The following is a 12,989-nucleotide window of genomic DNA, read 5'->3' as shown; positions in this document are numbered from 1 at the left end:
AATTAAATGAGTTTTATGTAGGTGGGATAGAAGACAGTGATACACTGAAATATTGCGACATTTCATTTCTTGATACAGTATTGATTCACAAAAGCAACGTATCAGTTTTTAATTAAGGCTTTAAGAATTGGGAAATGCAAAGTGATTTTAATCAGATTATATGTAATCTGTGGTGTGCTCAATTAGAATCTTTTGGAGAAAAATTGCCAATTATCACATTGCTCAAAGTATCGCAATACATCACAATATATCGTGTATCGTGATATATCATATTGCGATATCATATTGTGATATACCGTATTGTGATGTATATCACATTACCAATTTCTTGGCGATACAGACTTTTACAGAAGCTGGTGTAAAACTTGGTGTGGTGGTCCTGAACACACTGAGCTCTAACATGAGGAGATCTGCGTTCCTTCAACAAATGTTAGTTTGTGTTTCACTTATTGATTTGTTACCAGGTGGAGTTTATTCTAATAATTACAGTGTTTGATAGTCTGGTGTTGTAGAGAACATCCCTTCAAGCCTTGGAGTTATTCTCTGCAGAGAGAATCATGCTGCAGCTGACATTAATCCCACAGAAATCCAGTGTATTAGTGAACAAAAGGATTCTAATCCAGATTCAAACATGCTAATCCTGGAATCATCTTCCTGCAGGGTCTCTGCTGAGTTTGATTTAGAGATCTGAAAATTCTGGGTCGGTCTGAGGAGCGTCTCTTGGCTCAGTTCCTGTCAGGAGGAACACCTCCCAGCTGATCCCTCCTCCTCCTCCCCTTCCTCCTCCTCCTCCTCCTCCTCCCATTCTTCCACCCCAGCACCACGCTACTCCATCCCGGCAACACATTGTTTCAGCCATGTATGGTTCCACCGTCTACCTCCACTGTCCAGACTCCACTGGATCCACCAGAGGGACCCTCTGGCAGCTGCCCTCCAGGACTATTCTGGAGCATCAATACAGGTAATACTTTTAAGGACCAGTCACACCATTAATAACCTTAAACTGGTCAAGCAGCTTCTTTTGCCTCCAGCCCAGAGAGACCAATTAAAGTCTTCCAAAATGGGACTCTGAGGATCCTTCAGCTTACGGAGCTGGATGCTGGAAACTATCTGTGCTTCATTCCTCGGCCCAACAGAGAGGACATGGAGCTCTTCCAGGTATGAGCATGACAAATAATGAGTTTTAAAGATTAATTTGCTCCCTGATCTTTATAAAAGGTTTAAGTTTAACATCTGTCTCAAGGCACTGTGGTGCATTAGCAATGACTTGTTAAAGGTTTTTCAAAATTATATCTTAATAGTTATGTGGGGGTCTTTAACTCCCTGTAAAAGTGTCAACCCCTTCCCTTTTTTAAAATTTTTGTTCTAGAGTCGCACCGATCAAGGTGGCAGCATGTTGAAGCAGCTCTGTTACTTTCAAGATTTTGGTTTTGAGGATTTGGTTCTTCTTTTTGTGGATGGAAATTGCACCTTTTTTAGATGATTATTCCCTCTGCTATTAGATGCTGTGCAGTTGGAAGGATTTTTGATGATACTTTCCTTTTGAACAATTGTTATGTATAAACTTAGCAACACGTTGGTTTGTTATAACCAGGAGTAGCTGATTAAAGTCTCAAAAGCTTAAATAACTCAACTACAGCCCCAAATCTCAGATGAGTTGAAAAGGAGGCACCGTGGATGTAGAGCAGAACCAAAGAGGAAGGAGAGATGGAGGAAATTCAACGCAAGCAAAAACTCTTCCCAGTGGAATCTGACCAAGGCCAGATCTAAAAACAATGTAAAGAACCCAGTATTGTGTTGAATCTTGACTTCACCACAGTGTCCCATCCTTAACTCCCTTTTAACAGGAAGAAACCTCCAGCAGATCCAGGCTATGGACAGGCGGCCATCTGCCTCGACTGGCTGGTTGGGGGACAGGAAAGAGACACAAGCATAGAAAGACTGGTCCAGGTGTATTTTCCTCTAGAAGAGAGACAAAGAAAACATGCTATTGATAGAAATAATTACAATAAACATGTAGAAGAGAGACTAAAGACAACAGCAGAGTGAGGAAATGTGCTCAGTTTGTGCTCCAGCAGTCTAAGTCTATAGCAGCAGAAATGAAGAATAATTCAGGAAACCTAAGTCTAACTATAGGATTTATCAAAAAGGAAAGTCTTCAGTCTAATCTTAAGACAGAGTGTCAGCCTCACGGACAGAAACTGGAAGTTGATTCCACAAGAGAGGAGCTTGATAACTGAAAGCTCTGCCTCCCATTCTACTTTTAGAAACTCCAGGAACCACAAGTAAACCTGCAGTCTGAGAGCGAAGTGCTATGTTGGGAAAATATAAAACAATAAGATATTTAATTTGATGTAGTTGTGATCTGTTAATTTTGATTTTTTTGATGCAATTGGTCTGATGACACATTCTCAATAAAGTAAAATTTGCTGAAAAGTCATTGAAGTTTGTTTTTCATTGTATTTTTCCAATAATATTTCTCATGTGATTGTTGAGCAGGTTGAAGTGTTGATGACTCCTCCTCGAATTGAACAAGTAAGGACTGCACAGACCAGCATCACCTTTGGACAAAACTTCCAGGTAATAGACCCCAACAGGCAGTAACAAGATTTCACTCATCATCAAGGACAGGGTTTTGAGTATTGTAAAGATCACTCCTAAAGTGCAATTGTTGAATTTCACCCTAAAAATCACTATCACATTTTTTTCATTCACTAAGGTGGACTGTGTTGCAAGTGGCCTTCCCAATCCAGAGGTTTTCTGGAGTCTTCCAGATGGAACGTTTGTCAACAACGCCCTTCAGTCTGATGACAGCGGCCTTCGCAGTCGCCGCTTTGTCATGTTTGGGAATGGAACTTTACTTCTCCAACAGATGGGCAAAAGAGACGAGGGGGACTACACCTGCCATGCCAAGAACAAACTGGGCAAAGACAAACGAATAGTGCATGTGAAAGTGGGACCAAATGCTCCAAAAATTGGACAAAAATCACAATCGCTGGTCATAGTCAAGTTGAGAGAAACAGCAAAATTGAGCTGCCAGGCTGTTGGTGAGCCTAAACCAACCATTACATGGATCTCACCACAGACAGACGTGATCCCAGTGTTGTCAAACAAATACAGAATCATGGATGACGGGACATTAGTTGTGAATAAGGTGACACTGGCTGATGAAGGGAAATATGTATGTGTGGCCCAAAATTCTGCTGGTGAAGACATTAAAAACATGATAATTGAAGCTGAACTTCAGGAACCATTTATCAGTGGAGTAAAAGGAAAGAGTACTACAAAGCTTTTGACTGTTTCTTACCAAACAGCACTTTTGGATTGCAGTGTAGAGGGCAAACCAGAACCAAAAGTCTGGTGGGTTACTCCATATGGTCACTCCCTCACGTCACCCTATCTTGGAGGACGTTTCCAAGTCCACAAAAATGGAAGCTTGGAGCTGAGGGGAGTCAGGAAGACGGACGAAGGAAGATATAAGTGTCTCGCCAAAAATCACCTGGGTGAGGCATCCCTTTCCATAGAATTAGAAGTAGCTTCATTAGCAGAGAAACCTAGTTTTGCTTTTCCAAATATTGAAATTTTACCAATTAAACAGAATGGTGCTGAGCTGATCCTTGAATGTCCTGCAAGGGGCAAGCCAAACCCAGACTTTTTATGGGTTTTACCCAATGGAACAGTATTACCACCTGGCTTGAGGCTTCAACGCTTTACCCATCATTTTGGTAACGGAACTCTACGGATTTCTCAACCTGTTGCAATTGATAAGGGGATTTATCGATGCCTGGCAAAAAACGTGGCTGGTCAAGCAGAGAAACGGTATGCCCTGGAAGCTGGCAGGAAGCCAGTCTTAAGAGGATCTACAGGTAGGTCTTGAATTTTATTTATTTATTTATTTATTTATTTATTTATTTATTTATTTTTACTGTTTCTCTCTGTCTACACAAGTTTTTTTTTAATAAATTTTTTTGTGTTTTTCAATTCACACAAATTCGTTCAAAAAATCAAAATGTTTGGGGTCATTTTAGGAATTTAAGGGAATAGTCTGTATGTCTTTGAAGGTGGTTCTGTGAAGCTTCAGGCAGTATTTTACAAGTACCTGACAGAGACAGCCTTCAGAGTAATATTTGTTTTGGAAATTAGAGATAGGTTCTCATAGAAGAAAAAAGCTAATTTAGGTTAGTCTAAGTAAGGTCATTTCTATTAGATGTCTGTCATATTAAAACAGCTAGATTCAAAAGTTTCAAATCAGTTCTTGTGAATAGATTTTAACTTTTCTTTTCAGTAGGATTGACCAGGTATGTTTCAGTCATTGCCACTGGCAGAGTGCGACCAACACAGTCTTTAGAATAAATAACATGTCCAGAGTCAAAACATATATTTTGGGCATTTGTTCTGGTTAATTTTTTACAATGAACTTTAAGGAGGTGATTGAGACCTACCATTGCTCTACAAAGAGGTGCTACATCTGGTCAGGACAATCTTATTAGTGCTGCTGTATGAAAATACTCAAAATTTGAATGCCCGAATAAATGTGCAGGAAACCAAGTTCAGTTCTCAATTAATTTTTTTTATTCTCTGATCTAAAAACTCCATCTCAAGGACAGGGATGTCATCTCCTCCTGTGTGGATAACAAACTTTTTCAGAGCAGGATACTCAGCTGTGATCTCCATTATCTTCTCTGTGAGATCAGACACCATATTATCAGCAAAGCTAAGAAACTTGTATTTTTTCTTGTTTTAAATGTGTTTAAGCTCACCCACAGCTTTGACAGCTAAAACCAGCATTTCTGGGTTAGTGGCATTCTCTTTCCAAGCTCGGTTTGGAGGAAGCTAATTTGGGCTGAATCTGGCATCAGATCTCTCGCTGGGGCCAGAAAATTAGCTTTCTTCTGACTCACAAATTCCTTCAAGTGGGGTGAATCTGTTTTGCAGAAAGATTCCTGTGTCTTCCGCTGGCTCGTTGTTATCTCTAATTGTTTTGATAAACTGTTGCTGTCTCTGTAGCTCCAGCCATTTTGTTTTGTCAAAATGCTTCATTCTCCCTGTCAGTTATCTAGTAATAGATGTATTTGATTTTGTGCCAAAAAAGTGAGATTGCAGAGTTCAAACAAAACAACAAAACAAAAGTTCAAAATGACTGCTTCTCCATTCACCCCCATTCTCTTCAACATTTGGCCTCTTCCAGACAGCCTTCTCACTAGCTGCGTTTCCACTGCAAATGTGCCCAAAACTTTGTCGATATTCTGTTAATGTCGAAAAACACAGTTTCGCAACTGTGGTGTTTCCATTAAGTAAGAAATGCTATTAAAGTCACGCGTGAATACGTTTGTTCTCATGATAAGTCATTACAAACATGGAGGTGATGGATGTAAACACATAGCATGTTGCTACCACGACACTAGCGCTCATCATCAGAGGAGACGTCGGCATCTTTTATCGAGGCTTTCCAGAGACAAGTCCCTACTTGGGAGCGGCTACGTATGCTGTGTTTTTGGGAAATTGTAGTCAGCGAGTTTACTATTTTATACTGCTTCTGTAATATTACTACTATTTCTACTTCCTGTTATCTTCTTCATCATCATCTTTTTCGCCAGTAGAAACAGCCAGTTGTTGATCACGTGACTCCCGTGATGCAAACAAACTGTTTCCTTTGCAGTTTTGCGAAAAACACCAATTTCGATACGGCCGAAAAACCACTTCATCCTAGCGCAAAAACATTTTGTCAAAAAATGTATTTTTTTTCCGAAATTGACATGTTTCCATTGAGCAAATTTATTTTCGAAATTCTAATTTGCGCATTTTCATGGTCAATGGAAACGCAGCTACTGTTTTGCACAAGTGTCGTATTGTCATTTAAAGCATTCATCTTCTCAAGACGATGAATCTCAATTTCCAACATTGCTCCCTTATGGAGAAGCTGGCTATGATCCTCTTTGAGATAAAAAAAAACAGGATCCATCTTCAAAGCTTGGCTGTCCTCAGGTCTCAGTCGACTTATGAGAGTCATCCAATCACATCGGGCATCACAACTTTGTAAGAAAGTACTCAAAAATTGGATGCCAGAATAAACGCTCAAAAAACAAGTTCAGTTCTCAATTAAAAATGTTATATTCTGTGCTCTAAAAACTCCACTCCACACAGTCACAGTGTGTCTAATCAGAACAGAAAAAAATACTTCTGCTGCTGGTTACGCTAAAGTCTTACGTGTCCTTGACAAACCAAAAATATTTAAGAACACCTTGGTAACACCCTAGTGGTGGTACTTTTTATGTCAGCATTAATATATCCAAAATCTTAACCAAGTTTTTGTTTATCCTGTGGAGGAAAACTTATTTTAAGTAGAGACATACTGTATTTGATTCTATCACTGATTAAAGTAAATAACTGCAATCAATCACAATAAATAAATAAATAAATAAATAAATAAATAAATAAATAAATAAATAAGAATGTATCTAAAATTTAATCAAGTCTCAAAATTTCCTTAACTATGATAAATGATGCTGAAGTCAGAATGGGAGATTCCCAAATGCTTCACTTTCCTGAGGAGCTGTATTCTCTGCTGATCTTACTGGGCCAGGTTTAGTGTGTTGAGAGTCTACATGGGTACAGTACAAAACAAGTTCCACAAACTTTCTTCTTTTAGCCTGGCTTGATGAGTCTTAAAACACTACTGAAGAATTATGGGTATATAGTTCTTGTATATCAGAATCTTTGCTTTAGTCTCCGTTCACATTTAAATAAAAAAAGACATTTCTTTCTCAGTTTTATGTTTTTGTTTCTGTTAACATACACCAATCCAAAAAATAAAGTTACAGGAGAAAAATCTGCTTTTCTCCTTGTTGGTCAAGCAGGTTGCCACTTTTGACAAACAAAACCTTACTTATACAGAACAGCAGGTTGCGACCTTTTATTAGAAATTGAAAAACCATGAACATGAAACCTCTATTGTCACAACAATGAAAATAATAATCTTCATATACTGCAGAAAAATGTTTTTAATAAATCAAAACAGACTGCAGCAACAGTTTGTGCTCAAAGAAAGGTCAGCCGACTACCTGAATACTGAATACTGAATGGCCAGGTTATTTTTTTTATATTTTTGTTTATTTGGGACCCCCTCCCTCCAATGTTTTGTTGTTGATTGTCTCCACCATGAAGCCACTGTTGTGATATCATTCAGTTCTTTTTATAAACTTCACAAACAGCACTTTAGTTTTAACATTTAGAGACAGATTGTTGTCTGCACACCATCTCTGTATTATAAGATGTTTTCATCACAACTAATGATGAGTCATCAACAGTTTAACAGTATGGTCATGTATTAGAAGAACAAAGAGCAAAAGACTGAGTACACATCCTTGAGGGACTCCTATACTGACATCTTACTGTCAACACAGTCTAAGTTGTGTACTGTCTGCTCTGGTTTTTAAAAGAGCATCTGCATGAACCACAGTAAGATTTTTGTGATCCTAGTTCAAAAGTTGCAGAAATGTGTTTTGAATGGTGCCGGTCAGGATCACTGACTCCCCTACGAAAATTTATGCTTCACCAAACTGAGCTCAATCCACTGATAGAAACTCCACAATCACCAGCTTTAAAAAAATCTAAACTAAACCTTTATATTATTAAATCTTTGAGATTTTCTGTTCAACTAAGATTGAAAATACAGTTTGGTTTGGAGAAAGTGTTTCCAAAACCACTAAAACATGACAAAACACAAACATCTCACTTACTTTTGTATTTATTAATGACAGAACACTATGTATTTAATTTTTCAGGTGGGATGAAGATCACTTATGGCCTCAGTCTCAACCTGCCTTGCTCTGTGGATGGCTGGCCCCAGGCGTCCATCACATGGACTCTACCCAATGGTGTGGTTTTGGACAAGCCCCAGACTATTGGACGGATTTCTGTCTTCACCAATGGGAGCCTCCAGGTCAAACAGGTTGCCACTTTTGACAAAGGAACGTACATCTGCAAAGCCTCCAACTCTTTCGGATCAGCAGCGCTCTCCTATCCAGTCACAGTGATGGTCTTCCCACCACGGATCACCAGCACCATGGCTTCCATAACGAGAGTTACCCGGGGGACACCGGTGATGCTGCAGTGTGTCACTGCTGGTATGCCAAAGCCAGAGGTGTCATGGACGTTACCCGGGCGCACCACGCTGCTGCCACACAACCGGTACACGGCGCGGGGAGGAATTCACATGACAGAGGAGGGCAGCCTGGTCATACACAATCCTGTGCTCACAAACTCTGGTATTTATAAATGTAATGCTAAAAACGCCCTGGGAACAGATTTCAAATCAACGTACCTACAGGTTGTTTGAGGGACAGACCTGATTTAGGAGAACTCTGAATCGAACTCTGAATAGATGAGACAAGACCTTTACTGAACTTTATAAAGATGCTCTGCTGGCAGACTTAAACCGACTTGATTTGTACCTTATAGTTTGGGAAACATTGCAGTTTGTTTTTTGTACCCACCAATTCATCTCAAAATACACTTTCACAATGGCATTTTATTATGTACTGTAAGTAAGTTTGTCTTCTCTCCACACTCTGCAGTCTTTTCAAACTGCATCTTTTAGTTCAAGATGTTTATCTGCATAAAACGTTCAAGAAGGTTTTATGGTACCCCATTGAACTAGTAACCGTTCCCCTTTCCTATAAGAGAATATCTACACTTTCCTGAGTTTATTGACTTCCACCAACATCTATTTTAATAAATTTGTTAAAACATCCTCTGAGTTTGGTTGAATATTCAATTTCTCTTCCTGATTCTTGTCACAAAGTCCAGAGTTTTAGCATTAACCCTGAATAGTTTTTTAATCCTGGAAGGCTTGTAGTTTAATGGCGTACCATCAAACCTTCTGGTACTTTTTATGCACAGGAACATGGTATCGCTCTTGCATTATGTTATATTATAAAGATTTATTACTACTTTTTATTCTGTTATAAAAGACATAGTCTGGCTTTGCGTTATCCAGCTGTCTCTGGTCCCTGTATTTGCAAAATTTTGGTGCATTTTTATTGTATTTACAGCTCTCTTTGGAGTCTCCATTACCCTGACCCAGCCTGTCATGGTTTGATTGTACTTGTGCATTTTCTGTTATTAGTTTGCAGTCTCCTCCTGGTGTTTTTCCATTCTGTCTCCTGTCTGTCCATCCTTCAGCCCTGCCTTCCCTCACCTGTTTCCTCTTGCTTCTCCTCCAGGTGTTTCTTGCTTTCCCCTCATTTGTTGTCTTTATATTCTGTCTCATGTCCTCAGTGTTTGATCATAGTGCTGTTTCTCCGGCCACTTTGGCGTTCTCCCTGTAATCCTTGTTCCCTGTTATGTTTTGAGGTGTTTTTTGAGCTTCCTTGTCAGTCTTTTTTTTTGCCCGAGTTCTGGGTTGATCCTGCCAACACCTCACTCCTCATCTGTTTCACCAGCCCTCTCATCATTCTTTATCTATGTATCTTCTCTGTGTTTTTCCTGCTCTTTGTCATGTTTACTGACTGTCTTACTGTGCTCGTGCATGTCCCACACCACCCTCACCGCCTGTCCTCCTCATTAGGTACCACAGTTTGAGTGTTTCCCACTGTATGAATATAAAATATTCATCTCCCTAAAAGTAATATTAAAGAACATGGGTGACATTTTTCTTCAAACTTTATTGCAAATTATTTTGTTTACAAATGAACTCTGATGTCATCATGCAAACTTGTTCTAGTGTAAACTGTTTTTCTTGTGCTGTACTGCCTTGTATTTCTGTTATTTTTATTAAGAAGCGTTAGCTTTTTGTAAATGACTTTCATTGATTTATTGTAATTATTTGATATTCTTCTATACATTCAAATTCATCATAATTTTACCATTGCTTAACTCTAATTTATAAATAAACTACACATTTATAGAGGGTTTTTACTAATTGTGCCATTTTCACTAATTAGTGGTTTTAAGGATGACTTTGTACCTTTGTGGGGTCTATAAAATGCACGTCTATTACTAGTTTTTTGGGGGGTTGTCTTGAACATCTTTCTCATTAGTTCAATATTATAATACACCTAGCAGCAATAAATTTGGAAGGAATATATGCTGCCTGGACAAAAAAAATAGTGTCCAGCTGGATCTAACTAAGGTCTATGATGTGGGGTTGCTGCAGGTGGTCAGGTCTAGGTTCACCAACAGTCTGTGCTCAAAGAATGAGGTCAGCTGACTACCTGAATATACTGAATGACCAGGTTATTCCATGAGTGGATTGTTTCTTCCCTGATGGTACGGCCATATTCCAAGATGACAATGCCAGGATTCATGAGGCTGTAATTATGAAAGAGTGGTTCAGGGAGCATGAGACATCATTTTCACACATGGTTTGGCTCCACAGAGTCCATTGAGAATCTTTGCGATGTGCTGGAGAAGGCTTTGTGCAGTGGTCATACTCTACCATCATCAATGCAAGATCTTGGTGAAAATTAATGCAAATGGGTGGAAATAAATGGTAGATGGCTAGAACTTACATAGCACCTTATCAAATTCACTTGGACCCCAAAGCTCTTTACACTTCAGGTATTCACCCATTCACCCACTGATTGTGACATTTTGGTGTTTCCACCCCCCTACCTCCTTGATTGGTGGCAGCGCTGATCACCCACACCTGTGTGCAATCTGGCTCATCTACTCCAGGCTTCTTAAGGCAGTGCCAAAGACCAACTCAGCGCTGGAGCATAGCCTCTTATTTGGTATGAGATCAGCCCACCACTTGTTACTATCTCTGTTTTGTATTACTTGTGTTCTTGTACTTACCTATTTTCAGGAAATCAGTTCTCCAGTATGTTTTTGCCTGCCGCCTTAGACTTCAAGCCTCTCACCAGTTTCTCATGCGCTGCCTCCAACAACTCACTGTAAATATCCACGCACCTGTAAATACTCACCTTGGGAATCCTACCTTTGTGGACCAACTCCTCCGTGCTTCATCTCCTTCCCCAAACCGTAAGAACCTACCTGCTGCACTCACCTGTTTAAGTCCTCTTCTGGAAAATTATCAAGTACTCACCTCTACTACCGTTCTGTTCCAGGTCCAGACCACAGATCCCTCCCGCACCTGTAAAAATAAAAATCACTCATCTTTTATCACTTGCCTCCGTCCCTGTTTGTCGCTGGTACTGCTCACGTTGACCCAAAACCTGTGTTTATGACACTGATGATGGTAAGATACGTTGTACATTGCCACAGCTGCCCTGGGCCACACTGACAGAGGTGGGGCTGCCATGCACTGTGCGGATGTGTGTTTTGTCAGTCTGTATCTCCCTCTAGTGTTCCCTCGTTGTTATCACACATTCCCCTCAATCTGGTTCCTGCTGTTTAATCATCCTCACCTGTTGTCATCTCCAATCAATCCTGCCACCAGGTGTTCATCATTTCCTCATTCCCTCTGTTTGTATATATACTGGTCTTTTACTCCACACCCTCACTGGCTCATTGTTTGGTTTACCCAACTGTTATGTTTCTCCCTTGTTGTCAGTGTTATTTAGTTTTTGCTGCCTTGACATCTTTTTTGTTTATTTTTGTTAAAATAAACATTTTTCTTACTAAAACTCTTACCTCCGTCCRGATTTGGGTTCTTCTCCTAGTCCAAACTTAACAGAATGAGCCAGTCCGCTACAGGACCCACCGGGAGAAAGAGTTTCTTCAAGTTCATGGAAGAAAACCGCCTTTTGTTTCCATCTTACGAATGGGGAAGGAGACTGACTGGGAGCGTGCACAGGACTCAGCAGGTCCAACACCAGACCTCCATCCGAGTGGGTGGTTTTCGGACTGCACCAGCCCAGCTCCCTCAGAGATGTGAGCACCGGAGTCCTGAAATCGAGGTCCTACCATCRCCTCTTCTGGTGGAGGAAGAGGAGCAAGAACGGATGCAGCTCCAGGGGAGTCGCCTGGCCTTCAGGTCCGCGCCTCCATCTCGCTCCCCTACATCCGGCTCTTCCCAGCGCAGCYGCCGCCGGCGGAGAAAAGTGGCGGTACTTCCTGAACCAGAATATGATCCGGACTTTGATCCCGAGCTCGAGCCATACTGTCCTGAGTACCTTGGCTACTGCTCTCCTGGACCGATAAAGTTCCCACCTTTTTCTCCTGCCAGCGTCCCCCCCGAGACGGTCCCGAACACCTCCTCCAGCGTCACCTCTGAGAGGGTCCCCGACACCGCCTCCTTCTGTACCATGTCCGAGGGAGTCCCGGACGCCTCTCACCCCTGTGCCTCCTCTGAGAGGTCCCAGCGCTGCCTGCGTCCTGACGAGGCGGGACGTTTCCACCTCCGTCTCTGCGCCAGCGAGGCTAGACGCATCAACGACCTCTCACCCTCAGGAGAGGGTTGACGCAGCCACAAACACCTGCGCTCCAGGGAGGCTGAATGCATCCACATTCATCTCTGCTCCAGCTGGACTAGAAGCTTCTACATCCACCTTTGCCCCCCAGATGATCGACGCCTCTACAACCCCCAGTGTTCTTCAGAGGGTCGACGCGTTTACCTCCTGTGAGGAGGTGGTGGTGGCTGCCACCCTGGCTGCGGTGACGGTGTTTGTCAACGCTATTCTGGTGGAGGTGTTGTCCATGCCTTCCGCAGCACCTGAGTCCTTGGAGCTGGAGCCAACATCTGAATCCTCAGAACCAGAGTCCTCTGAGCCAGAGCCAGTGACAGAGTCTACTAAGCTCCCGGGTCTGASTGTGAAGTCCTCGGGTCAGCYKGAGCCTACAGAATCCCCGGGTCAGATTGTTGCATCCCCGGGTCTGCCTGAGGCTCTAAAGATCTTCAAGCTGGTCTCTGTTCCTGAATTCACTCTGGTCCTTAATGCAGCTGAGGACTCCTCGCCGTCTGCAGTGTCTCCTGAGCCGGCCCCTGCAGAGTCCCCTGCAGAGTCTCCTCCAGAGCCGGCCCCTGCAGAGTCTCCTCCAGAGCCGGCCCCTGCAGAGTCTCCTCCAGAGCCGGCCCCTCCTGAGAC

At 41.7% G+C, this 12,989-nt stretch overlaps 1 protein-coding gene across 1 annotated transcript in view; it reads left to right on the top strand.

Annotated features, from left to right (window-relative positions):
• The window catches only part of si:ch211-159i8.4 (matrix-remodeling-associated protein 5), a gene marked incomplete in the record, with an annotated part of 61,229 nt that extends 51,318 nt beyond the window's left edge, over positions 1-9,911 (top strand). Inside the window, 5 exon segments of the mRNA XM_014027564.1 lie at positions 763-961; positions 1,032-1,158; positions 2,500-2,580; positions 2,720-3,866; positions 7,785-9,911. Of these exon segments, the coding sequence (XP_013883018.1) occupies positions 763-961; positions 1,032-1,158; positions 2,500-2,580; positions 2,720-3,866; positions 7,785-8,338 (2,108 nt within the window).
• Between the last annotated feature and the right edge of the window lie 3,078 nt (positions 9,912-12,989).

The sequence above is a fragment of the Austrofundulus limnaeus genome, unplaced genomic scaffold (genome assembly GCF_001266775.1).
Source record: "Austrofundulus limnaeus strain Quisiro unplaced genomic scaffold, Austrofundulus_limnaeus-1.0 Scaffold663, whole genome shotgun sequence".
NCBI lineage: Eukaryota > Metazoa > Chordata > Actinopteri > Cyprinodontiformes > Rivulidae > Austrofundulus > Austrofundulus limnaeus.
Note: the sequence above shows the minus strand (reverse complement) of the source record. Positions and strands in the feature narration are given on the sequence as shown.